The sequence below is a fragment of the Purpureocillium takamizusanense genome, chromosome 7 (genome assembly GCF_022605165.1).
Source record: "Purpureocillium takamizusanense chromosome 7, complete sequence".
Classification (NCBI taxonomy): Eukaryota; Fungi; Ascomycota; class Sordariomycetes; order Hypocreales; family Ophiocordycipitaceae; genus Purpureocillium; species Purpureocillium takamizusanense.
Window position 1 is genome coordinate 1,483,699 of NC_063074.1, and position 24,087 is coordinate 1,507,785.

A 24,087-nucleotide genomic window follows, 5' to 3' on the forward strand; every position below is an offset into this window, starting at 1 on the left:
AGCCGCCGTGCCTTTGGCCTGCGCCGTTTGTTGGTGCGACGTGACCAGCCAAACCGGACCGGACCAGACCAGACCTTGACCAGGGGCGGGGCCTCACATGGGTTGGAACTCCCTCCAGCGGGTCCCTCGTCCCGCAGCAGTGCGTCTGGCACCCGGTTTTAGGTGAACCCACGGCACTGGGCCTGGCGTAATTGGGGGGCGATTCGGGGTTGAGGTTCCAGGTTGATGGAGCTGGAGGTCATCACCTCACATCGGCCCCCCCACAGCCCGGGCGTCCTCCCGTCCCTTGAGCCCCGCGCGCCAGCCCCGGCGCCTCGTCCAGCCCGCCTGCAGCGGCTACAAACCTCACTAACTCACTAAGTCAGTAACGCCCGCGAGCTGAGGTGGGTGGGTGCCCGGGCCGGGCTTTTTGGCTTGGGCTACGTACCTACCTAGTACTGCTGGCCGTCTGTCGCTCGCCCATTGAGATTGGATTGCAGGTTGGGTTCGAAGTTCGTGCGTGCCAGGGTTGGCAGGCAGGCAGGAAGATCCTTTTGCACCTCCCGTCCTGCCCTCCTGTCTGTCACCTCACTCGACCCAAGCTTCTCTCGCCCTCCCACTCTTCCTCCCCTCCCCTTCGCCCTTTCGCGGCATCGAGCCCGACCCCTTCGCCTCGTCTCCATGGCGCTGCTGCTGCCCTGAGACGTGTCCACCTCTTCGGCGGCCAAGCTGGATTCCACGAGCCAACGCACGCTTCCCTGGCTGGAATCATGTTCTCCTCGCTGCTGCGCCGCCCGAGCCACGGCCCCCGTCGCGTCGACCTGCGCGAGTCGAGCCTGTCACCCTCGTCCCGTCCCGGTGCCCGTCGACGCTACGTCGGACGCACGCATGCCACGGCCGACTTCACCGAGGCCGACGACGACGACGACGAAGACTCGAATGAGGAACGTGGCCTTCGCTTCGACCACGGCGCCGACGATGATGCGCAGGACGAGGACGGCGACGGTGATGGCGACGGCGCCGACGCAGACGAGGACGGCAGGACGGGCAAGGCGTTGCCCGTCTTGCCACTCTTCTCTGCCACGCATCTTGGTACGGTCCTCCTCGAGACACCCTTGAATATGGCTCCTGGCCGAAAGTGCATTTTATCGTGTTGCTGACCCCCTTCGTTGTTGCACGCCAGACTCGCTGCCCATCTACAACATCACGCACGCTATCCGCATCATAGTCTCGGCGCGCACCGAGACGACGCTCACCTGGGAGCAGCTGCGCTCGCCCCAGGTCTCGCAGTTCCTCGTCAAGCCCATGCAGCAGCAGATACGCACCCAGCACTTCTCCCGCGCGACCCTGTACGCCCTCATGGCCAACTGCCTCCAGTTCACAAAGGAGGGCCAGCGCTACGCCGCCAACGCCGGCATCAGCAATACCCGCTCCAAGGTCTGCGAGCTGCTCGCGCTCAAACTGCTCAAGGAATACACCACGAGGGAGCTCATCGATGCCCTGGCCTACGACTTTTATCCCCTGCAGGGGCTCCCGGGAGCGCAGTCCCCCATCCCCGTCGGCGGCCGCCCCAACTCCAAGTCCAAGCAGGCCATGACGGTGTCGAGGACCTCCACGCTCGAGGTTGCCATTCGCGCCTCCGCCAAGCACTTCCTCGCACATCCCGTCGTCATCCAGCAGCTCGAGGCCGTGTGGAATGGTGCCATCACCTTTTACTCGGCAGCGGATAGCCTGCACCGCGAGGCCCCGCCCGGTTCCATCCAAGGCATCAACGGCGATGCTCGCCAGTCCAACGATCGGACCCCGCTGCTTGGATCCCTTCCACCTAAGCCGGGACGTTTCCACGTGCCCCCCGGAAGAAGGACCGTGATGCTGTACGACCCCCGCCAGGCCTCCATGCTCAAGCTGTCGCGCCTGCGTGTCCCCCGGTATAGGTCGTTTCTTTCTACCGTGTCCCTCGCAGTCTTGATCGGACTCTTCCTGGCGGTCCTCTCGCAGAGATCGGTGCAAATCACGGGCCTCGAGCTCGTCTTCTGGTTCTGGAGTGCCGGGTTCATGCTGGACGAACTCGTTGGGTTCAACGAGCAGGGTTTCGCGCTCTACATTATGAGCTTCTGGAACATCTTTGACCTGGGGATCCTGGTTCTGCTCATCGCCTACTACTGCATGCGCGCCTATGGCGTCTTCCTGGTTGACCCGCACCACTGGAACGACATGGCGTACGATGTCCTGGCCGCCAACGCCATTCTTCTCCTGCCGCGCATCTTTAGCATCCTGGACCACTACCAATACTTCTCTCAGCTCCTGATTGCGTTCCGTCTCATGGCCGTGGACTTGGCTGCCGTGTTTGTGCTGGTTCTCATCATGTGCAGCGGATTCTATGTCTTCTTCACCCTGTCGCAGAGCGCCAACAGCGGCGGCGACGTCGCCTACAAGATCTTTCAGATTCTCATGGGCTTCACTCCCGCCGCGTGGGACGTGTACGTTGCTCAGGATCTCTACCTTGACCGCACTGAGGGCAATGCTGACCGGACACTAGGTGGCCGCAGTACAACTGGCTTGCTCGCATTCTGATGATGATGTTTCTCATTATTTGTCACTTCTTGGTCGTGTGAGTAGAATGAACTTGGCCGTCATGCGGCGGAGGCTGATACCTTGGCCTAGGACAATTCTCATCACCGTTTTGACCAACTCTTTCATGACCATAGCGTCAAATGCCACCGAGGAACACCAGTAAGTTGTCTGTCCCAAGTGCAGCTACAGAGGCACCGCCTAACCGTTGCTGCAGGTTCTTATTTGCAATCAACACCATCTCCATGGTCAAGAATGATGCGCTGTTTTCGTACATTGCTCCCAGCAACATCTTTGCCTGGCTTCTGATGCCCCTGCGGTACTTTATGCCCTTGAGACACTTTGTCTGGCTCAACCGCACCATCATAAAGGTCACGCACTTCCCCGTCCTCTTCTTCATCTACTTGTATGAGAGGTTTTGGCTGGCGCCGTCCATGTTCGAGCCCACGGACCTGGTCGAGAACCATGGGAGAAGCCGCCCGAGAACGATCTCGTTCCGTGACCCAGTCGAGAGGACGGCCATGTTCAGCCCCAACGTTCGGGTGCGGGAGGAGTCTGTGGCGGGCTTCCACAAGGACCGGGCCTTGGAAGAAGTCTTTCGGCGTATGCCCGAAGCATCTACTCTACGAACCCAGCGGCGGAACGAGCGACGCAAGACGCAGACGGCTATTCGCAACTGGATGGACCAGCACGACGACGATGGAATGCCGCTTTCAAACTGGCCGACGGTGGATAGCAGAGCGGTGCCGGACTGGCAGAAGCGCCTGAGCGTGGCGTGGGACCGATCGTCGCACCGGCAGGTGTCGGATGTCAGATCAACAGCGAGCGATCCCGCCGACCTGCTCTCGAACCAAGGGGCGTCGTTTGCGCGCCGCCGGTCCAACTTGGACGTCGTGATACCGGATTACAAGGATCACACGGACGCGGACGGCGACGACGAGCTGGTGACGAACGACGAAGACGAGGACGATGCTGTGACCAACGCCGACCGCAGCAACCAATTCGAGAAGCACGGCATCGAGGAAGAAGACTACTTCACGACACCAATGGCGGCGCGGTCGGCCAAGCTGGCCTCGTCGCACGACTCGTCGGCCAAGGGAGTCCCCAGCCCACGCCAGGGCAACAGGCGTGGGATGCACGGCCGCACGCTGTCAACAAATACTATCCTCTACAACCCAGAGGAGATGACCCAAGCCGCCGTGCCGGCCGCCACAAAATCACCGCCAAAGACCGCCCCAGTGAAGAAGCTCGGGCCGAGCGGCCGAGGCACCGGCGGCGCAGCGTCGCCTGTCCAGGCGAGCCGTCGGACCTCGCCTCGACGAACGGCACAGATCCCCAGCTCGCACCCGCGTCCAATTCTCGCACCGCCCGGTCTCTCGCAGACTGGCGGCGGCGTGAGCAGGACGGCGATGCTCAGCCTCGACCCGCGCGACCGCCTGCGCGACGCGAGGAGACTCTCGTCGATCGACCTAAGCGTTCTCTCAGACCAGTTCGCCCCGGAAGACGCCAATGCCGGGATGGCGGGGAGTTTCCAGACACAGATGGCCATGGCGATGATGAAGGACAACCGACTGCGTGCGGCGGGCGGGGTGGATGTCGCTGACCGTGATAGGATGGGAAGGCTGGTTCTGGCTCGCATGAAGACGCTGGAGGAGAGCTTCGCCGACGTCATCAAGGAGATGCGAGACCTCAAGAACAGCTCGACGGGCCCGCACACGACGCGCAACTCGTCGGCGGAAGAGGCTCGGGCGACGGGCATCGACAGCGGCGACTACGACCGGTCGCGGAGGACCAAGGGCGAGGGGACGCCCAGGAGACCGCACCCGAGCCGGCCGGTCAGCCGACGGAGCATGAAGGAAGGCAAAGTCGGCATGGGCGCGCGGCGAGAGGCCCGGACCAAGGGCAAGGAGATTGTCTACGCGACTACGGACGACGAAGGGGAGGTGGACGACGGCATGGGAGCCAAGGGGAGCTCCATGTAATGGGAGGGGGTAATGATGGGGATTGACTGCATTGACAGGCGTTGGGGTCCGCGAAGCATATATATACCTACCATCCCTTGAGCGGTTTGTAAGGTTTATTGGGTGGCGATGAGGCGTACGGTGGCGGGAAGAATGATTGCGCATGTCAGGGCACGGCATTGTTCCAGGTTGGTTGCGGCCAGGATCGGCAAGAGTGAGAAAAGAACAAGAACCGGATTGCATTGCATTGAATGAATTGCGCGTGTCCTTGAAGCCAGGTGCTGTTCTGTAGAATGACACTAGGACGAGGTTCACAGTACGGAGGAAGTCGAAGTACAGATTGATGATGACTTTGGAGCCTCACAAGAATCCACAACAAGCGGCAGGCAGGTCGACGGCGGGGTCAGCTGGGAGGCAGTCAGACGGGGTGGAGCTGGGAGTGCATGTGGCGCCTCGCTGCCGAAGTGGAAACCGGGCCGGGGGGGTGGGGGGAGGGGTGTGGGTTGCGTGGCCGCAGGGCCGGCCCATCGTGGTGACTGTTGGTGGTTGGCATTGGTGTTTGCGAGACGAGGCGTGGTGGGTGTGGTGGCGCGTGAGCCTCAGCGGAGGGGGGACGATTGATGCTAATGAGGACCGGGGAGGGAGGGAAGATGAGGAGGAGGAGCAGGAAACTCACCGGCCGGGGGGCCCCCAGGAGCAACGGGCTTCATACATTTTTGTTTTGCGTCTCGGAGCCGTGTCATCAACAACATCATCATCATCATCCTCAACCATGAGGCGGTGCAATCAGGCGGACGGACAGACGGGCAGGCAACAGCGGCTGATGATGATGATGCTGGATGGATGTAAGGGCTCTTTTTTTCTTCTCTTGGCGATTCGATCTCGTAGCATTGAAGGTACCTAGTAGTAGTGGGCACATATTTGTAGGTGCCTTGGGACAAACCAGGCCGGGTACCTGTACCTTCCTCAGGTACTTGGAGTGCTACCTCAGGTTTGGAGTTCGGATTGGTTCTGCACAGTGTTAGTACAGCGCAAGGTAGATGCACTACATGCAGACACTGGGAACAACGATCTGCTAGTCAATGCACTGCCGGATTCTGCGCAGCTGCGCCGCTGGCTGGGCGTTGACTCAACTGACATTATTCATTCCCATGGACATGCTCGTGGCTGGTACTGACGTGAACTTGGTGTCAACCTGTATTGGACCTTCTAGTACCAAAGGAGCAGATGCTCCATCAAACTCCAACGACCTTGGTACTAGCACTGTACCTCAGCACTTTCGTTCGTGCGGGTGACTCACTTAGTATCATGTACTAAGAGTTGGTGGGCAGTGCAGGAGGTTGCATCCCACAGGCAGGCAAGGCAGGCACGACCGTTTGCTCGGCCTGTCCGACTTTGACTCTGGGCCACGGCTACTACCAAGGTATCAAGAAGTCGATAAAAACCCATGCATGGATGGCCCCAGGCATTCTCTCCCTCTCTTCTGAAGTTGTAGGCGACTACTCGTGCCAATAACACACCTACGCAAGGTGTACTTGCGAATCTAAGCCCATCCCGTTGGGGCTCCGGCGTGTCACCAAGGCAATCGAGATATAACCAACCTTGAAGCCGTAAAAGCCCCCTTCCTCCGGGCGCGCGACTTGCGTTGCGAGAATGGTGGCCAGCGCCGATACACCTCGCACAGTACAGAAATCGAATATGTACTAAGGGTACTTCGTACTAACCTACCTTACCTTGCCTCGCCCTGCCTACCACCCGGGATCTACTGCCTTTTCTCACTTGCCCGGTCCATCAGCCGGTGCTGCTGCATGTAAGAAACAGCCTAGACGTGTCACGGGGGCAGGGCATGCAGTGCAGACGGGACGGGGCGGGCAGGCAACTCATCAGCGTTTACGGGCGGCCATTACTTACCTGAGCCGCCTATACTGTGCTGCACCACCACCACCACCACCACCCATCAGCAACCTCGACTTCCCATCGCCCCGTCATTCGTGTTTGCCTCTTCATTCATCCCATCATCGATTTCACGGCCGCTCTGCTACTCCCTTCACCGCAGACTCGTAATCGAGCCCATCTCCGCTGCACGGTCGACTGCGGGACTGCCCCTCACTTTGTTTCTGCATCCCACGAGGCGCTCATCAGCAAAAACGCACATCAATTGGCTACAAGTTCCAAGGCTTGTTGCCCGTCCGCCAGCGCCGGGCAGTTACCCACGTGGGCAAACCGCCGCAAAGCTGATCGCGGGCGATAGCAAGCTCGACTGTCGAGGAGACAAATTGCTTTCCATCCGCACCCACCCAGCCGTCTGTTCAGCCGTCTGTCGGTTCATCCGCCCGCCATGGCAACCCAGCATGAACCAGGCCGGCCGGAGCAGGGCCTCACGCCCTGGCCCATGACCGATCCTTGGGCTGCCAGCTCATTCGACTGGACCGGCAACTTGCAAGACGGCGTGATACTTCAGGGCGCCTCGTTGCCGCGAGTTTCTGTCCTCGACGTAGATCAGTCCGCCGCCGCGTTCAACAAGTCGACGTTGTGGCCTCAGAGCCCCAAAATCATGCGTGACAAGTCCCAGATCAAGGAGTATAGAAACATGGAGCTGCACATTCTGCACAATGCCGAGTTCGAGCTTCAACATGGCGACACCATTGTCTTTGTCGACCTGCCGAGCACCCTCAAGGACTCGTGGAGGAAAACCGACTGTGATGGGGTGCCCTTTGCCAGCACCCAAAAGTTCCGCGTCCACTCGCAGAGGCTTCTGGCAACCGGGTCCTCCAAATTCGCCGAGTTGCTCGGCCCGACGTATCAGTTCAGAATACAGCGCCGCCGCAAGATGGTCAACAAGATGCCTCCCGGCGTCAAGTTTCTCATTGACCTCACGCCCCCCTCAGAAGGCGACGAGCTCGTCTTCCAGATGACGGAGCTCTCGCTCACCCCCGGCATCATGAGCTGGTGGAGCTCCAATAAGCTGTACGACACGGACCCGAGCCTCGTCAGCGGTCATGACGATGTTTGCTCGTGCCGGCATTTGAGCCGGGCCCCCGACGTCGACAGCGACGACGAGTTCTTTGGGGATCTCAAGCCCGCCATCACTGCCGGCAATGTTTCAGCACCCGAAACATACGATGAAACAATCCATGGCGGTAGGAAGCCTGGAATCTATCAGATAATGCCGGATACCCTGTTCAACCTGAAGCTCTTGGGAGAGACGGACCGCTACAAGACACCAGCGTTTCGGCAGATACCCGACTACTGCCCCATCCGCCATCGCAACGCCATAATCCGTCTGCTCTTCATCATCGAAGATCGGGATGTGCTCATTGATTCGGCCAGCCGGGTCTGGACTCTCCTGGGTCTTGCCAAGATGTTTGACTGCGTCGCCGTCATACGCGATCGTATCGTGCAGTGGTTCATGCACGGAAACAACATCAAATTTATCGAAGTGCTTCCCGAAGAGGCTCTCCGCATCGGCTTCGCTCTCGAAAACATGCAGATTACCCAAAATGCGTTCCGAATCCTTGTCAACGAACTCGCCCTCCAGGACGCGGCAAGTGACGAGGCCAAGCGGGCGTCGCCCCGCACCACGATATTCGGCCGGAGGACTGGAGACTGCACAGACGAACATTCCAACCTCATACAGCATGCCGCGCGAACATTGGTGGATAGAATTTCGACGCTCAAGGACCAGCTCCAGAGCCCCGACTTGTTCAACGTCTGGCACATTGCGGAGTGGGAGAAACTTCGGAGGCTCGAGGTTCTTCTGGCCAAAGGGGACACCCCTTCTTGTCCCATGGCCCTGGCGTTGCTGCGGGTGCTGATGGATGCCCTCCCCACTGCCGTGAACGAAATAGTACGACGAATTCTGTCGCAACCCATCACAGAAAAGCGCTACACGTTCCGGAGTATGGACGTGGACCGGGCAACCTACATGCTGCCACAGGACTACGAAAGCCTTGAATCGATAGTCTTGCGCATGAACGACACGCAAAAATTGCTTTGTCCGTTTTTCTACAACGAGCTCGGCGAGACATGCAGCTGGCATCTATACCTGGGGGCTCATGCGAAGAAGACGGGGATTCCATACCAGTCCCTGGTCAAGGAGCTGGACATCATTCTCGGAAACGTGACCCGCGAACAGCCTGCCATTATGCGCACTGCCGAATGCGCCGAGTTTGTGCGCCCATACGACACTTCTAGCAGAAGCACAGTCTATCATTTTCTTCCCGTGCTTGATCTGGATCGTTTGGACTGGCAGGTCAAGGACGCCCTGCAGCCCATCACCGTGTCGTGGATACGCCACGACGTCGACCCACCTCTGAATCTCACTCGCCACATGCTTCTGACCATGTCGATGAACGAGTTGAAGTTTCTTCCGTTGTGGGCGGGCGGGTTCGATGACGGCACGGGCGGAGTGTTCGAGAGCTATGTTCCCCCAACCGACATGGGGCCCAACGGCCCCGGGCCTGCATACCACACGGGATGCACGTTGCCGTCCGCCCCGGCGAGCATATCGGAGTCCATGATTGAGGAGATGTCGGCCATGAGGTTCAAAGGGAGCACCATAGCGGGATCGGTCGACGTGCACGATAGCATCTCGACCGTGTACAAGCCCGACGAGGTCATTGCCGACGAGGTCACCCTCGCATCCGAGTCGTTTACGATGGCCGGCTCGGAGTACCAGGAGGCGCAGTTTGCGGTGCCAGCGGCGCACCAGGGCGTGGGGCAGGCGCTCGAGATGATGGTCGACTCCGACTCGGGCACGGATGCGCACGATGCCTCCACGGCAGACGGCGAGTCGACCGCCAGTAGCGGCGCGTGGGGCAGGCGCGACGACACTGTCGGGCCGTATAGCGAAGACAGTGACGGTGACAGCGACAGCGAGGGCAGTCTGGTGATGGTTTGAGCAGCATCCACGTGCTTCTAGTACATGAAAGTGGAGAACGAACGAGTTACGAAGAAGATGACTTTGGGAACGGGTCGCTAAAAGCAAAAGTTTGAAAGGATGCTGCCTTCAGGGTACGACGAGACGAGGAATACGGCTGGATATCAACGAGACTACGACGACATGTCATGACGAGAGAGAGAGGGGGGGGGGGGTGGGGGGGGGTTCATGTATTTGGCCCTGAGGTTTAAAGATAGGGTATCTATTGTGCAAGACACTGTTTTGTGTGTTGTGTTGATGAACCGGTGTGTTCCCCTCTGCCTGTGAGCGTCGCTTTGCGGTTCCCGCTTGGAAGTGCCTTTGCCCCGTGCCAAAATGCCAAAGAAGAATGAACGCCGTGGAAAATGCCAACCACCCAAGCAAGTAGATGAAGCAAGCAAGCAAACAGACAAGCAAGCAGAGAAATGCAGAAAAGGCTACCCCATGTTGAGCGTGTTGCCCGACCCGCGGGGGTTCTCGTCCTTGAAGTCGTCCCACTCGCGCGCCTTGTACGTCTCCCGGTCGGCGGCGTCCACGTCGTCCTCGTCGACCTGGGGCCTGGCGGGGTCGGTGCCGCCCTCGAGGATGCCGCCGCGCCGGCGCTCCTCCTCGAGGTACTCGTCGATGCTCATGGTCGGGAGGTTGTGGCCCGGGCGGAACACGCCGCGGGCCAGGTCCGCGCGCGAGCCGACGAGCGTGAACGGCTGGAGGGGCGTGCCGCGCTGCGAGAGGAGAGGGCCGCCGCGTCCCGGTCTCGTGGCCCCGGGCCCGCTGCGGTGGAGCGGCTGGTCGAGGCGCCATGTCGTGGCGTCGTCGTCGTCGTTTGCGCGGGGGCGTTGGTTTCCTGATTGACGCTCGGCACCGTTGTTGTTGTAGTTGTTGTAGTTGTCGGGTGCTGACTGCGCCTGAGCGAGCAGCGGCACCTCGCGGTTCATCGAGTCGAGCGCCTGGAAGGTCTGGTGCACCGCGTGCGCCACGGTCGCGAGGTGCAGCTCGCGCGCCACCTCCTCGTCCACGTCGCCGTCATCATCTTCGTCATCAACGCCGCCGGTGTCCTCATCATCGTTGTGGCGCCGCCGGCTCTTTCTGGCCCGGAGGTACGCGAGCCTTTCGCGCAGCGCCTTTTCCGCGCGGAAGCCCGCAATCTTGCCCTCGCGCCGGGCGGCCGCGTCCCGCCCCGGCGGCACCACGGCGAAGCCCTCTGCGTCGTCGCGGTACCGCTCCAGCATCTCGACGTAGGGCCCCGACACGAGGCCGTACGCGTCGGCCAGGTCGACGAAACGTTCGTACGCGGCGCGCGCGCGGCGCAGGACCTCGAGCCGCCTGCGCGTCGACTCGGACGGCGACGACGATGGCGCGCCACTGCTGCCGCTGCCGCTAGCAGACGGCACGGGATGGACAAACGTGGGCGTCCGCTGCAGCACCTCGGCCAGGTAAAAGCTCGCGAGCAGGTACGGCAGCGACGCCGTGGCCAGGTCCTCGAGCGACTCGTTGGGCGAGAAGACGGCCAGCGCCGAAGACAGGTCGAGCGCGCGGGCGTACTGCGCGGCGGCGGCGTCGACGGCGTCGGCGTAGCGCGGCGAGGTAGCCGCGTCGGGGGAGGCCTCGAGGGCGCGGCGCTTCTCCTCTGCGTCCTCGAAGACGGCGCGGAGCGAGCGCGGCGGCTCGTCGTTGGAGGACGAGGCCATCGTTGTGTGTGTGTGGCTGTGTGTGTATCGTCGGGAAGAAAGACGTCACTGATTTTCTGCTGCTACTCCAGCTGCTGATGCTGCCCCTCTGAGATGTGGTCGTCGTTGCCTCGCGAGAGAGGTTGTGCAAGGTAAGATGGCAGTTGTTTGTTTGGTTGGAGCTCAGCAGCCGTCCGTTGTTGTAGTCAGTCAAGCTTGGTGCTGCACCTCCCGCGCTACCCCTCCATCATTCCTTATCGATAGACGACGACGCCGCCACCATCGCCGCCACCATCACCGCCACTACGTACAGATAGATGCCACCACAAGCACAACCACACTCACTTCACGTTTTCATGTTCCCCACGTATTAAGCCATCATTGCACGTCGGCGCTCACCACATCGCAAGCTATTCGGCAGTGCGTCAAGGTGTATCAAATTGAGATAGACTGGGCGAATCCATTCCTTCCCTGCTGCCAACGCCCGCAAACCAACGAGCTCGCCCCTTCGGCTCGCAGCGACAACAACTCGTCACCATAAAGAAAAAGCAAAGCTACTGAAATCCGGCACTCCTCGAGCCCCTCAGGCACCGTGCGCCAAAATATCTAGTCATCATCATCGTCCATTTTAAACGGGTCGTCGCTGCCATCGTCTTCCTCGAGATCCATCGACGAATCCATGTCGACTACGACACGGCGCTTCGTGGCGGCAGTCCGACCAGGCCGTCCACGAGCCGCAGGCTTTGCTACCGGCGAGGGGGGACCAGCCATCTCGTCATCTGAGTCGTCGAGCGCCGCGAGCACGCTCTTCTTGACACCCCGCTTCGCCGCATAGGCCTTGGCGGCGGGCGAGAGTGTCGTCGCCTTGGGCGCGGCCTTGGCCTTGGGCTCAGCCTTGGCCTTGTTCTTGGCCCCCGCCGGCCGCCCTCGTGCTTTCTTGACTGTTGCGAGCCCAGCCGTCCCGCTCGAAGACGCCTTGGCCGCCTGGGCTTTGGAAGGTGGCACCATGGGCTCGTCGTCCGACAAGAAGCTGTCAACCGCGTCCTCCTCCCTCTTCGCCGCCTTGTGTGGGGACGACTTTGCCAGCAGCTCGTAGTTGGTCTCGTCCGGACTGTCCACATCAAATGTCGACCTGGACGCCTTCGTCTTAAGCTTCGGCAGTCCGCTGGACCCGCCGTTACCGTGACTCGACTCTGGTCGGTTCATGGCGTATAGACTGAGTCGTCCGCTTGACTCGCCCTCCATCTTGCCGATGCCCTTGACCATGTCTCCAATGTCGCCGAGCAGGTTGTCGTTGTAGTCATCGTCACTATCCGATGACAGCTCAAACACCCGCTTCGCCTTGGAGGCGGCCACGCGCTTCGTCCGCCCGGCATCGGGCTCTTCCGACTGCGAGGCCGATACCGACTGTGACTGCGAGGCCTTTGGCGCAGGCGCAGCCGCCGGCTTGCTTCGGCTGAGCGCCGCAAAGTCGTCATCGGAAAAGTTGTCCTCAGAGAAGCCTGGTGTCTCCTGCTTCGGCTCCTTCTTGGCCTTGGGCTTCGAGCTGAACATATCGGCAAACCTCTGAGAGCTCTTCGTCTCCACCTTGGGCGCCACCTTGGGCGCCGCCTTGGCCTTGCCCTTACCCTTGGTCTTCTTCTCGGGCTCGTAGTCATCGTCGTCCTTGGCCTTGCGATTTCGCCCAGCTCCTATCTTCTGGGATACGCGTCGGCCCATGCGACGAATACTGGTCTGGATCTCTGCGTCGAGCGCGAGCTGGTTCTCCCACTCGATCGTAAACTCGTCTAGATCAGTGCACCACAGGTCCTTTTCGCTCTTGGCCAAAAGTTCGTCATGCTCGGCCCTCTTCCTGGCAATGGCGTCGTTGAGCTTCTCGAGGCGTTCTGCCGTCAAAGACCAGATGGGCATCTGAACCTGTTAGCTGGAGCGCCATCAAGGCCGGGGTCGCATCGTTCGTTGCTTACCGAGAGCAGATAGTCGTAGTCGCGAGCACCACCATCGACCATGTCTTGGTCCTCTCCATTGTCTTCACCTCCCGACTCATCGTCGTCTTCGTCTGTCGCCTTCTTCTTCGTGTCTTTGCCCCGTGGGAAGGCCTCATACTTGCGCTGGCGAAGTTCGCGCACGAGGACGTCCTTTTTCTTCTTGCCCACAATCAGGTCACCGTCGATGATCTCCTTGATGAATCTCGCCTGATTCTGCAGCTTGCGCCACTCGGCGTGGTAGACGCCCAGCCAGTGTTTCTAGGTCTGGTCAGCGCTGCACATGTAGACACGCGGGGTTCTTCTGAAAATACCTTTCGCTCCAAGTACATGGACAGGCGGTACTGGTAGTACTCCTCGAGAATCTCCTCCACCTTTTCGTACTTGCGGATCATGCCGTTCGTGTCAAAGGCAACCAGGTTTGACGTGGCAACCTGCTTGGTGAGCTTGAAGCGCTCGAGCAGGCCCTCCTCCAGGACCTTGGCCATGTGCTTCTCGTCGACCATGATCTCAAAGTGCACCGTCTTGTGGTCGTTGAACTCCTTGTAGTCCTTGATCCAGCTTGGGCCATCCACGCCACTGATGACCTTTTCCAGCCTGGCCTTGAAGTCGTCTGTCCACATGCGGATCGGCAGCTCGGTGATGACCACCTCGTTGGCGTTGGCGTCATTCTGGTAGGCCATGCCGTTGAACTTGTACCGGTCCGGGCCAGCTGGCTCAGGGCTTCCCTTCCAGCCCCGGAACCACGGCATCATGGTCTCAAAGGGCCTTTCTTCCGGGTCATCCTCTTCCAGACGACCCATGCGTCGCTTCAGGTTATTGACGATGTCGATGGGATGGTAGTTGGGGATCGTCGTGCTCCATCCCGTGCCGATGCCGTCGGCGCCATTCACCAGCACCATGGGAATGATGGGAGCATATACTTCAGGCTCGATGCGGTTGTTGTCATCGTATTGATGCTTCAGGTTCGGCTCGTCAAGCGGCGAGAAAATCTTGCGCGCGAACGGAGAGAGACGTGTGAAGGTGTAACGAGGGCTGGCGGCGTCGGATCCTCCGGCGAGTCGCGAACCAAAGTTGCCGCTTGGTTCCAGGCAGTTGATGTTGTTGGACCCCACGAAGTTCTGGGCCAGTCCAATAATGGTCTGCTGAAGGGACGCTTCGCCGTGGTGGTAGGATGTCTGCTCCGAGACGTAACCCGACAGCTCCGCAACCTTCTTGTCTTTGATCAGATTGCGCTTGAAACACGCGTACATGACCTTTCGCTGACCGGGTTTCAGCCCGTCTAGTACCGACGGGATGGATCGCATATTATCAGCCATACTGAACAGAATGAGCTCCTTGTTCACGAAATCGCTGTAGGTGATGGACTTGGTTGAATGGTCCAGAAACGTCCCAGGCTTGAAGTTGCCGAGCCATTCCTTTCGTGCGTCTGCCTTCTTCTTGGAGAAGGCCAAATCGAATAGCTCGGCTTCATCTGCCGTCATCACGTTGAACTCCTTCAAGTGTTCATCCAGGTTGGTGAAGTAGACCTGGGCATCCTCGTTGGAGCTGGTTCCCAGACCCTTGAAGTACTTGCTCGTCCACTTGCCGGTAGAGTGCTCCGTTGACTTCTTCCACTCTTCGTACTGCGGCTGTGTGAAGAAGGACCTGAGCTTGAGGGGCTTCTTCGGGTTCGGACCTTGCCAGACTTTGACGATTGGCGTGATGAACTCGCGGAGGAACTCGGGTATCTTCAAGAGTGATGGAAACTGGACTTGGAGGAAGTTGATCAGGAGGCCCTTGATATGACTACCGTCGTGATCCTGATCGGTCATGATCATCAGGTGGCCATAACGAAGGCTCTTGGTGTCCGTGTAGACCTGTTTATGCTTTAGGCCCAAGAACTGTTTGATGTTTTGAATCTCCTGGTTCTTGGTGATTTGGTCGATTGAGGCGTCTCGCACGTTGAGCAGCTTTCCTCGAAGGGGGAACACGCCGATGCGGTCGGGGTCGAGGATGGCTCGTCCCGACACCGCCAGACCCTTGGCAGAGTCACCTTCTGTCAGAATCAGCGTGCACTCGTGTCCGCGGCGGGTGCCCGCCAAGTTGGCCTCGACCAGCTTGGCGTTGCTGACGCGGGAACGCTTGCTGCCGTCGCTCTTGGACATCATCTTGTCTGCCTTCTTCTGTGCAAAATCCATGATGTTCTCGATGGCCTCGGACTTGGCGATCTTCTTGAGGAATTCGTCGCCCAAGGTGCATCTGCTACCAAACTGACTAGCCTTGGTAGTAAGCTGCTCCTTGGTCTGCGACGTGAACGCAGGGTTGTTGACGAGGCAGTTTACGAAGATGAAGATGTGGTTTCGGAGATGGGTCTGCTTCAGGGTATGGCCCTTCTTTCTCTTGTTCAACGTCTTGAGCAACGAGGCGGTGATCTGATCGGCGATGTAGTTGACGTGGGTGCCGCCCGAGGTGGTAGCGATGGAGTTGACAAAGGAGACCTGCTGGAAGGTGCCGTCGGAGACGGTGAAGCCCACCTCCCATCGGGGATGGGTCTTGTCCTTGTCGATCTCTACGGTGCACGTAGGGGCGCCACCCTCCTCCGCGCTCCTCTCTGAGGCGATGGATTTGGCATAGAGGTCACAATAGGCCTTGAAGGTGTTGAGCTTGATCTGCGTGCCGTTAAGGTGCACTTTGACGCCGCGGACAGTGCCAGCCATGTCGTACACGCGTCGATACAGCAGTGCTTCGAGGTCGTCGCTGATGCCCTCGGGCATGCCAAAGCGGTGGTAGTCCGGCTTGAACGTGACGCGCACAAAGTCGGCAGATTTATTAGAAGTGATCTTGGCCTTCTGCATCTTTTGCATGTTGTCGTTCCACGTTTGCTTGTATCGCTTGCCGTGGGTGCTATCCTGGCACTCCAGAGTGAACTCGGTGCTGAAAACGTTGCAGAGCTTGGCTCCGTAGCCGTTGCGGCCACCGACAGTCTTTTGCTCGTTGTCGTCAAAATTGGAGCCGGCAAGCAGGTGACCGAAGATCAGCTCTGGGATGTAGATCTTCTCCTTTTCGTGGATGACAACGGGAATTCCCTTGCCGTTGTTTTCCACGCTGATCTCGCCCGTCTCCCGGTTGATGGTGACCTTCATCGTGTTCATGGTGCTGTCTCGCTGCTTGTTGTCGGCAGCGTTGACGAGGATCTCGTCAAAGATCTTGTAGAAGCCGGGCACGTAGGTGATGTTTTTATACTCCATCTGGGACGTTTCCTTGTTGAACACCCACATTTGCTGGTCCGTCTTTTCGACGGATCCGATGTAGGTGTCAGGACGCTTGATGATATGCTCCAGCTGGGTGAGCTTCTGGTACGTCTCGGTCGCGGTCTTCTTGGACTTGGCCTGCGTCGGGGCATCAATGATCAAGCTGTCATTTTCCACCTCGGCCAACGGTACTCCGCTCGACTTCTTTGGCGCCGGCCCCTTCTTTTGCTTCTTAGAGCTAGGAGGCGTGTGGGAGAAACCAGAAGTCTCGCCGAAGGAATCCTCGTCGTCGCTCTCGGGCTTGGCACGCTTCTTCGTTGCAGGCTTCGCTGCTGCTGCCTTCTTGGCGGCGGGCCGCGCGGCGGCCTTTTTGGCTCTCTGCTCGGTAGCCATTAGTAGCCATTTCGCAATGATGGATGGCTTCGCATCCTGGCGCGGCGCGGGAGGGGGCTCCATGGCGAAGGCAGATGCTGCGCTGGGTGGTGTATGGGGAGGGTAGAGTGCGGAGTGAAGCCAGAGACTCGCGCGCGGTTTGAAGCACCCGTGGCCGGGCGCTCGCCAACAATTGCAGTTGCAGTCGCTGGCGGCGCGCAGCTGGCGCACGGCCTGCCTGCCTGCCTGCGCTGGCGGCGATGCGCCGGCCGCTCATGAAATATCCAGCTGCGCGAGAGGCGACCGGTAAGGCAAACTCGGGGTAGGGGCGGTCAACTTACCATTTCAGGAACAAAACCGTCCGACTCCTCGTCCAGGCTGAATACAGAATCGTCCATGATGTCGGAATCCATCTTGGCGGCTCTAGATAAAGACCGTCGAGGGTAAAGCGAGTATTCCCAAGGCACAAAGAAACAGAAATTGTCTGAACACGAGAACAAAGAGCGACAGGGGCGGCGAGACCGGTACGACCGCAAAACGAGCCGGGCGACGGCGACGGAGCGATACAAGACAACGGGGCGTGCCGGTCTGGGGAGCCAGTTCACATGACCCTTAAAGGAGCGCCGGTGGTAGTGTTGATGTTGTTGTTTGTTGTTGTGGCTGTTGTGGTGGTCGGCCGTCGATCTCCATCGCGTAAACAATCAATCCCTCCTTGGGACGCGCGCCTGCCCCATTCAGGACCCTGATGAGAGCCAGCCAAGATGGGACCGTGTCTTGCTGCCTGAGGCATACACAGTACACTTGGTACCCACACCCCAATTATTATGTCAGCCATCGTTCCTGGACCCTCAACCCCCGTCTACCCCTGACGACCCACCCCTGCCCGCTCGCCATCACATCTGCCCCCTTTTCTGTGCTACGCCTCCGACCAGCACCTCCACCATCAGCCCAGCCGTCCGTCTGCAACCTCGCACGTCGCTGTGTCAGTGTAGCCGCGCACCGCAACAAGCCGACGGACAGTTGTCTCCTGCCGTTTGTCAACAGTCACACTCAAGTCCCCAGGGCCGCCCATTGGGTGTTTGTTTCTGCGCTTTGCGTCGTAAGCCCAACGTGAATGTAACAACATCACAGGCATCTCATGACGAGCTCGTGTCCCGCATGCGAAGCCTGCGCTTGGGCTGCTGCGACATCATCGCCGCCCGGCTCGACTTGACGCGTCCCGATAGACTGTGCCTGAAGCAGCGGTGCCTCCCAGCCGAGTCCGGCTACACAATGCCGAGATGTGACACGAGAAACGGGCAGTTCAGACGCCGCGAAAGGGCTTTCGTCGTTCGTGCCACCCTGCCTGCAACGTCTGACAGCCATGCTGGCTTCACTCGACGTTAGCTACTACCACGCTAGAGTCCGTCATGGCCTCCTGTCTTACCCACCTGCCGTCTGGGTTGCCAATGTCTCAACATGAAATCGGCACCTAGAGGGATAAGCTTCAATTGTCTGTCGCCTAGTGGTGATGCTGTGGCAAGAGCACACGGGCATAATTCTCCGATGCGCACGTTGGCGGATTTGATGACGACAGACAGCAGCAGCACGTGGCGAGGAAGAGAACCCGGCGCCTGTGGAAACCGTTGTCTGCCATATCCTAAAAGGCCGTGGTATGTCGACCGGGATAACCAGAGCATCATCCAAGCTGCTTGGGCTGAGCCCTCGGCAGTCTTTTGCTCAGGCAAGTAGAGCCAGGGTGAGTGGTATTAGGAAGCTTCCGACGCTGCAAGAGTCTTTATTCGTCGAGCACGAGACGTGCGTGAGACTGGAGAGCTGCGTCCTCGGTCGGACCCGAACGTCACCACGCTTGGGACACCACCATGCTGATAGGCCCTGCATGGCAACGTCGATGCAGGTGGGCATCCTTTACGCGTCTGACAAGCGTTCATACAGTACCTTTCGCGCAACGCTGAAGTCTTTGGACCTGGTCGCTACATGACGCAAGGCCGGGCTCCCCGTCTTGGGGACGCAGCCGACGTTACACGTGCTCCTGGGTTCCAGGCTCGGCTCAAGTCCGCAAATTTATCCCCATGAACAGGTTTGTGCTCCTCCGGGGCATTTCTCCTCTTGCGAGAGTGCGGCCCTATACGCCGCGGTAGACCGGCAACAAGAAGCCTTGTTACTGTCACGCTGGCATTTGTTTGCCTCGCTCCCGTCTCGGTCATGCAGCAGATATCTCTGACATCCTCGCCGTCAAGATGACGGTCACAGTGTCCTGGAGATATATGCCCAGGGACTACCCCCGCCGTAACCATGGCAAGATCTATGCTTGGGCAGGGCACGCGATACTACGGCCAGACCGACTCGTCGACTGGATGAGACCGGGTCGACAGGGTGCAACGGGTTCAACACCACGGCACCGGGATGGTCGATCATGACTCGCAGAGTCAGCGACGAGTCATTCATCCGGCAAAAAAAAGGGTCTGCAAAATCCGGGGCGGTGAACTGGCTGGGAGTGAGTGCACCAGGCTTCGGCGCCGTGACTCTGCGGCCTCGAGCGCAAGAGCCGCTGGCATAGGCTGCGGTACATGATGCAGATACCCGTATGCTCAAGGCCTGCTGTCATGCCCACCCTACCTACCGCCTTTGCTTCCACATGGCCTGCCACACAGCTTGTTTGGCATCCGAGAAGGGCTTCTGCAACGCGGTAGAGCTGCCGCCCAGCAGCCCGCCCTGGCCGGGAGCCTTGAATGTCGGACAAGCACGCCCTCAGGACCAGCCCGTTGCCCGAAACTTTCTCTTCAGCTAAACCCACGCCCGACAGGTACCCGATGGGTGCCACAAGGCTAAGGACGGCAAGCAGATGGTTTCTTCGCCCTTTCCGCTGCCGGTGCTGGATCCTACGTGAATACCGCCGAGCCGATGCCCAAGGAAACAACGGGAGCACCACCCGTGGGGCCATTCAGCGCCGTACATGCATCAAGGAACGACCTGACGCAAATTTTTGCCCTATATTCTCGCCCAGCGACGCATCTTGGAGCCAGATCAACGATCGTGCTGCCTCGAAACAAGGATCCAGGCAGCTCAGGGCTAAGCTTTTCGGTTCGACCCAACGCCAGGTACGCCACGGGCCGCGCGGGCAGACACAGGTGGACCTGCAAACGGAATGGAGGACGATGAGAGTGTGCCCCCAGAGACTCAGTGTTGACATTCTGGCCCCAGGCTCCAGCTTTGTTGAGGCCCCGTTGCGTCGGCGTTCATGATCAGACCTGCCAGCTGTCTCGGCCGTCGAATTCTGGGGCGGGAAGCAGGAACAAGTGGAGGAGGCTTGAGATACCGCTGGGATAGGCGACACGCCCCGTGGACAAGAAAGAGTTCCTTTTCTCTGCGGTTGTTTGCCGCGCCTGTTCTACGGCTTACTGATGGACTCTTTGCGAAGCTGTGGTTGTGTGGCAGCAGTAGGGCGTTGTTGCATCCTTCTCTTGTCCACCACCACCATACACTGGCTACGTCGCTGCAGGGAATTCGCAGTCGCGGCCGGCTACCTGCAAAGGATCAGAGGAGCTTTTCGGGTGCCTGCTCGCCTGCTTTACTGACCTGGTCGGCGTGCAAACGCCCCATGCACGATGTTGCCACTGAGATCGCTCCTCAATCCGGACCCCCCTGACAGGCGGTCCGACCGACGACGTCTGCCAGCCCATGCCCTGCCCATGGCCTCAGCCCGCGAAACTCAGTCGACCTTGGCAACAACGATGGAGAAACACCGACTTCCAAGCAGAAGAGGTTCCAGGAATGCAGCATACGTACCGCGATCTAAGACACAAGGGCCGGTCAGATATCCTCCTTTCGAAGACGTCAGCGATGCAGCCGCCCGGGAAGTCGCCAAATACGAAATTGATGCGTTTGGCTACATCCAGCAGTGTTGTGAGCACATACCCTATAACAGCACGAAAAAGGACTTCTTCGAAAAGACTGGCCGGGAGAGCATCGAAGGCAAGTAGACACGGCCCGTTGAGATGTAAAGCTGACTGACACGCCAAACGTAGCGTTTTCTTATGAGTTTCGCATTCCCGGACAGCAGCTGAAGTACAAGGTGATGTGGGACTACAACATTGGACTTGTTCGCATGACGCCGTTTTTCAAGAGCCTTGGATATGCCAAGGTGAGACGATGGACCGGCCATTATCCACCGGCTAGGCGCCCCGGCACTAACGCGCGGGCAGACGAAACCATCGCAGATGCTGGACAAGAATCCGGGGCTCAGAGACATCTCCCCCAGCATTACGGGAGGTTCAGTAGGCGCGCAAGGCAAGTATGAGCCCGACTTGCGCGATCCGAGCATGGGACTGACATGGCGTTTTAGGCTATTGGATGCCGTTCCGTTGCGCCAGAGCAGTCTGCGCCACGTTTTGCTACGACATCGCCGGGGCGTTGATTCCACTGTTTGGGCCCGAGTTTCCGATGGAGTGCATTCCCGCCACTTACCCCGAGTTTGGAGAGATGATTATCAACCAACAGTTGGTGATGGAGGCCACCATGGAGGCCGAGGCCTCCCGAGATGCCTACCTGTCAAGGAAAGCCACGACACAGAACGGGCTGCTCATGTATGTGCCCCACGACAGCCATCGAGCGGCGCGCGGCGAGGAACTACATCCCTACCTGAGGCCTGGCGGTTTCTCGCCATGGACGCCGATACGGAGGAACAATTCCGGTGCGCGGCCGGTCAGGCACGAACTTTTCCCTCCCCACGGCCACAGGACGACGAGGACGTATCCGTACGCTGGCGGGGTCAGTCTACCTCCCATCCACCCCCGACAGGAAGAAGCACAGTCACAAGGCCCGATTTCATATTGGGATCCCTTGCATAGAGACAGCATTGACGCGCCTGCGACGGCGTTCATACCAGGCGACTGGGAGCGTCGCTATGCCGGGGCATCCGCCCCTGAGCCAAGACCGGGCTTTGCAGCGTTCTCCTCGTCACCAGCACGAGAGGACGCGGCGGCCACAAGGAGCGGCAAAGACGAGAAACGAACGGGCAATGGTCTTGTCGCGGATTATGCCGCTGCTGCGACGCTGGTGAGGTTGCAAACAGAGGACCAGGAGGCGCCGGGACTGACGGACGGGCCCGCCCCCGTCGGGTCACAAGACTCATTACCGGGGCATGCGGGCAGATGGACGCAGCGGCCGGGTCGTGCCAGGTCGTGCTAATGATGAAACGATCAGAGCGGGCAGTATCAACTGTGCGTTGGGACTGACATTGAAGGCGCCATGCGGGTGACAGGGGCGAGGCAGGGTGTTGGGGAGAAGTAGAGGAGGGTCGCAAGAGGCATGACACAAGTTTGGGCATCACGGCGGGGGGCGGTGGAGGGCGTCGTTTGTTTGGAGACTTGTTTTCCTTTGCTGCGTCATCTTGATGTACGATATGTACGTACGCACGCACGTAGCTGCTGCAGCCTTTTCACGTGGCGGAGACAGAATGACTCTTTATAAGATTCGCACCTTGTCATACCACCACCACCACCACACCACCATAGGACGAGAGGGCACGCGCATGCAGCTCTGTTGACCCTTCTTCTCTACTGGTATATCCATGCAGGACTTTTGTCCCCTTTCTGCTTCACGCCTCCCGGGGAGCGTTGGCCGCAATCTTCCCTTCCAACCGTCTTTCTGGTTTCCCGTCACCGCGCGGCGGCGGAAGTGGTCGTAGTTGAGGTTGTGGTTTTGGTGGTTGTTGTTGTTGTTGTGGTGTCCCCCCTCTCCGCCGCCCTCTTCTCCTTAAACTCCCTGGCCCACGCCTCGGCCTCGCCCGACGGCACGACAAAGATGCGCACCACCTCGTCGACGACCTCGACCCTGCCGGTGCCCAGGACCTTGAGCAGCGGGACGCGCTTGCCCATCTTGAGCAGGCCGCCGTCGCGCGTCTCGACGTAGCACGTCACGCCCGCGGGGGTGTAGGCGGCCTGGGCGTCCCACGGCAGGGGCAGGACGTAGGCGAGGTGGTCGTCGAGCGTCTGCGTCTCGCCAAAGGCCTTGATGAAGTCGCTCTCGAGGTGCAGCGGGTAGAGCAGCACGGTCGGGAAGGCGAGGGAGCTGCGCGGGTCGTCGGGGTCCGGGACGAGCTCGAGCCGCGCGTCGCCCATCTCGGGGGGCTTGTCCGTCGAGCGCGTGGGGATGTTGCGCGCCGCCAGGGCCGCGGCCAGGAGGCGCTCGCGGCGGAGGCGCGTGGCCGCCCGCTCCTCGTCCCGGCGGCGGCGGGCGTCGAGCTCCCCCGCGCGGCGCACGATGTCGGCGGCCACGGCGCGGAGCGAGGCGTTGTCCGCGTCCACGGCCAGCCCCGCGGCGCACACGTCGTCGGCCTCGGCGACGCGGTCCACGGCCAGGAGCGCGCGCGCGCTGCGGTAGCACGCCTTGACGTTGCGCGGGTTGAGGCGCAGCGCCGCCGCGCCGTCGAGCCAGCAGCTGCGGAAGTTGTCCAGCGCGAGGTGGCACGCCGCCCGGTTCACGTACAGCGCCTCGAGCATCTCCCGCTGCCGCCGCACCTCGTCCTCCGAGTCGGGCTCGCCGTCGGGGTTCGTCGTCGCCTCCCCCCGCGCCCGCTTGCCCTCCTCGGCCGCCAGGATCTGCACCCCCCGCGTGTAAAACTCCTTTGCGTCCACGTACCCCTTGACCTTGAAGCACTCGTTGCCACGCTCCTTGAAGTCGGCGCTGTTCTCCAGCGCGGATCCCTCGTAGCTCAGCGCCTGCAGCGCCGCCACGTCGTCGTTTTCCTCCAGCTCCGTCATGAACAGCGGCGACTTGTTCAGCTCCGCCCACACCTCGTCCACCGTCTTGCCGGCGTTGACGGCGAGGCCCGGCGGGAGTGACGGTTTTGTCGCGTCCGTCTCGCTCTGGCTGCCTTGCTGCTGCTGCTGCTGCTGTCCCTGCCCGGCCATGTCCATGGCCCGAGCCATCTGTTCGGTGAGTTCCTCGATGTGCATTGTGGCGGCTGTCTGAGGCGCGCGGCCGTCCCCAGCGACGGGATGTGTTGTCCTGGTACGTCCCCTGAGTTATCCTCTTTCCTTTCTGATCCTTTTTTCCCCTTTTTCAGATAAGATATTCTATGCGGTAAGGTGTCATGTTCTTGCTGGCATAGCGTGGTGTTGAGTAGGTGAGGTTAGGGGTGCTGAAAAACGTCACTCTGGCTGGGCGTCAAGAATCCCCGTTTCTCCAACTTTTCCACCGGAACCCGAAAAATTCTATTGGGCGCTGGCGCCACCACACCACTTCTATCGCCTTATTAGTATTGCCACCACCACCAACCCAAGGGTCGTCACGGCAGCTCACAAGCATTTTTTTACGTGAACGAGTGTCGTCAGTCTCGATATATACAGCGTGATAAACGCACCACGGCCACAGCGCACCCACTCGTGCGTATACAGT

General features: G+C 59.9%; 6 protein-coding genes across 6 annotated transcripts; 3 read left to right on the forward strand and 3 right to left on the reverse strand.

Moving 5' to 3' along the window:
• The first annotated feature begins 359 nt into the window (after nucleotides 1-359).
• JDV02_007757 (uncharacterized protein) lies at nucleotides 360-4,899 on the forward strand. Its single transcript, XM_047989283.1, has 5 exons — nucleotides 360-1,071; nucleotides 1,163-2,459; nucleotides 2,519-2,590; nucleotides 2,644-2,712; nucleotides 2,768-4,899. The coding sequence occupies exons 1-5, from the start codon at nucleotides 750-752 to the stop codon at nucleotides 4,530-4,532; spliced, it is 3,525 nt and encodes a 1,174-aa protein (XP_047845282.1). The 5' UTR covers nucleotides 360-749; the 3' UTR covers nucleotides 4,533-4,899.
• A 1,567-nt stretch (nucleotides 4,900-6,466) lies between these two features.
• Nucleotides 6,467-9,594, forward strand: JDV02_007758 (uncharacterized protein). The gene has a single exon (XM_047989284.1). The coding sequence runs from the start codon at nucleotides 6,850-6,852 to the stop codon at nucleotides 9,409-9,411; it is 2,562 nt and encodes an 853-aa protein (XP_047845283.1). The 5' UTR covers nucleotides 6,467-6,849; the 3' UTR covers nucleotides 9,412-9,594.
• Nucleotides 9,595-9,823: 229 nt separating this feature from the next.
• Nucleotides 9,824-11,400, reverse strand: TAP42 (Type 2A phosphatase-associated protein 42). Its single transcript, XM_047989285.1, has one exon. It carries the CDS (start codon nucleotides 11,115-11,117, stop codon nucleotides 9,867-9,869), a length of 1,251 nt encoding a protein of 416 aa, XP_047845284.1. The 5' UTR covers nucleotides 11,118-11,400; the 3' UTR covers nucleotides 9,824-9,866.
• A 70-nt stretch (nucleotides 11,401-11,470) lies between these two features.
• TOP2 (DNA topoisomerase 2) lies at nucleotides 11,471-17,355 on the reverse strand. The gene is made up of 4 exons (XM_047989286.1): nucleotides 17,028-17,355; nucleotides 13,396-16,692; nucleotides 13,064-13,342; nucleotides 11,471-13,007 (listed from the first exon to the last, which is right to left on the reverse strand). Exons 1-4 carry the CDS (start codon nucleotides 17,097-17,099, stop codon nucleotides 11,703-11,705), a joined length of 4,953 nt encoding a protein of 1,650 aa, XP_047845285.1. The 5' UTR covers nucleotides 17,100-17,355; the 3' UTR covers nucleotides 11,471-11,702.
• Nucleotides 17,356-19,727: 2,372 nt separating this feature from the next.
• On the forward strand, nucleotides 19,728-22,040 carry JDV02_007761 (uncharacterized protein). Its single transcript, XM_047989287.1, has 4 exons — nucleotides 19,728-20,661; nucleotides 20,715-20,830; nucleotides 20,892-20,976; nucleotides 21,032-22,040. Exons 1-4 carry the CDS (start codon nucleotides 20,295-20,297, stop codon nucleotides 21,874-21,876), a joined length of 1,413 nt encoding a protein of 470 aa, XP_047845286.1. The 5' UTR covers nucleotides 19,728-20,294; the 3' UTR covers nucleotides 21,877-22,040.
• A 36-nt stretch (nucleotides 22,041-22,076) lies between these two features.
• CNS1 (HSP70/90 co-chaperone) lies at nucleotides 22,077-23,960 on the reverse strand. The gene has a single exon (XM_047989288.1). It carries the CDS (start codon nucleotides 23,643-23,645, stop codon nucleotides 22,347-22,349), a length of 1,299 nt encoding a protein of 432 aa, XP_047845287.1. The 5' UTR covers nucleotides 23,646-23,960; the 3' UTR covers nucleotides 22,077-22,346.
• Nucleotides 23,961-24,087: the final 127 nt, after the last annotated feature.

What these genes read in the sequence shown, in the direction of transcription:
- JDV02_007757 (XM_047989283.1), top strand. Translation starts at nt 750, where the DNA reads ATGTTCTCCTCGCTGCTGCGCCGCCCGAGCCACGGCCCCCGTCGCGTC. An exon ending in ACTCCCGCCGCGTGGGACGT is followed by an intron (nt 2,460 to 2,518) that starts GTACGTTGCTCA and finishes ACCGGACACTAG; the next exon opens with GTGGCCGCAGTACAACTGGC. An exon ending in AATGCCACCGAGGAACACCA is followed by an intron (nt 2,713 to 2,767) that starts GTAAGTTGTCTG and finishes CCGTTGCTGCAG; the next exon opens with GTTCTTATTTGCAATCAACA.
- TOP2 (XM_047989286.1), bottom strand. Translation starts at nt 17,099, where the DNA reads ATGGATTCCGACATCATGGACGATTCTGTATTCAGCCTGGACGAGGAG. An exon ending in CCATGTACTTGGAGCGAAAG is followed by an intron (nt 13,343 to 13,395) that starts GTATTTTCAGAA and finishes GACCAGACCTAG; the next exon opens with AAACACTGGCTGGGCGTCTA. An exon ending in ACTACGACTATCTGCTCTCG is followed by an intron (nt 13,008 to 13,063) that starts GTAAGCAACGAA and finishes TAACAGGTTCAG; the next exon opens with ATGCCCATCTGGTCTTTGAC.
- JDV02_007761 (XM_047989287.1), top strand. Translation starts at nt 20,295, where the DNA reads ATGTTGCCACTGAGATCGCTCCTCAATCCGGACCCCCCTGACAGGCGG. An exon ending in TGGCCGGGAGAGCATCGAAG is followed by an intron (nt 20,662 to 20,714) that starts GCAAGTAGACAC and finishes CGCCAAACGTAG; the next exon opens with CGTTTTCTTATGAGTTTCGC. An exon ending in AGGTTCAGTAGGCGCGCAAG is followed by an intron (nt 20,977 to 21,031) that starts GCAAGTATGAGC and finishes ATGGCGTTTTAG; the next exon opens with GCTATTGGATGCCGTTCCGT.
- JDV02_007758 (XM_047989284.1), top strand. Translation starts at nt 6,850, where the DNA reads ATGGCAACCCAGCATGAACCAGGCCGGCCGGAGCAGGGCCTCACGCCC.
- TAP42 (XM_047989285.1), bottom strand. Translation starts at nt 11,117, where the DNA reads ATGGCCTCGTCCTCCAACGACGAGCCGCCGCGCTCGCTCCGCGCCGTC.
- CNS1 (XM_047989288.1), bottom strand. Translation starts at nt 23,645, where the DNA reads ATGCACATCGAGGAACTCACCGAACAGATGGCTCGGGCCATGGACATG.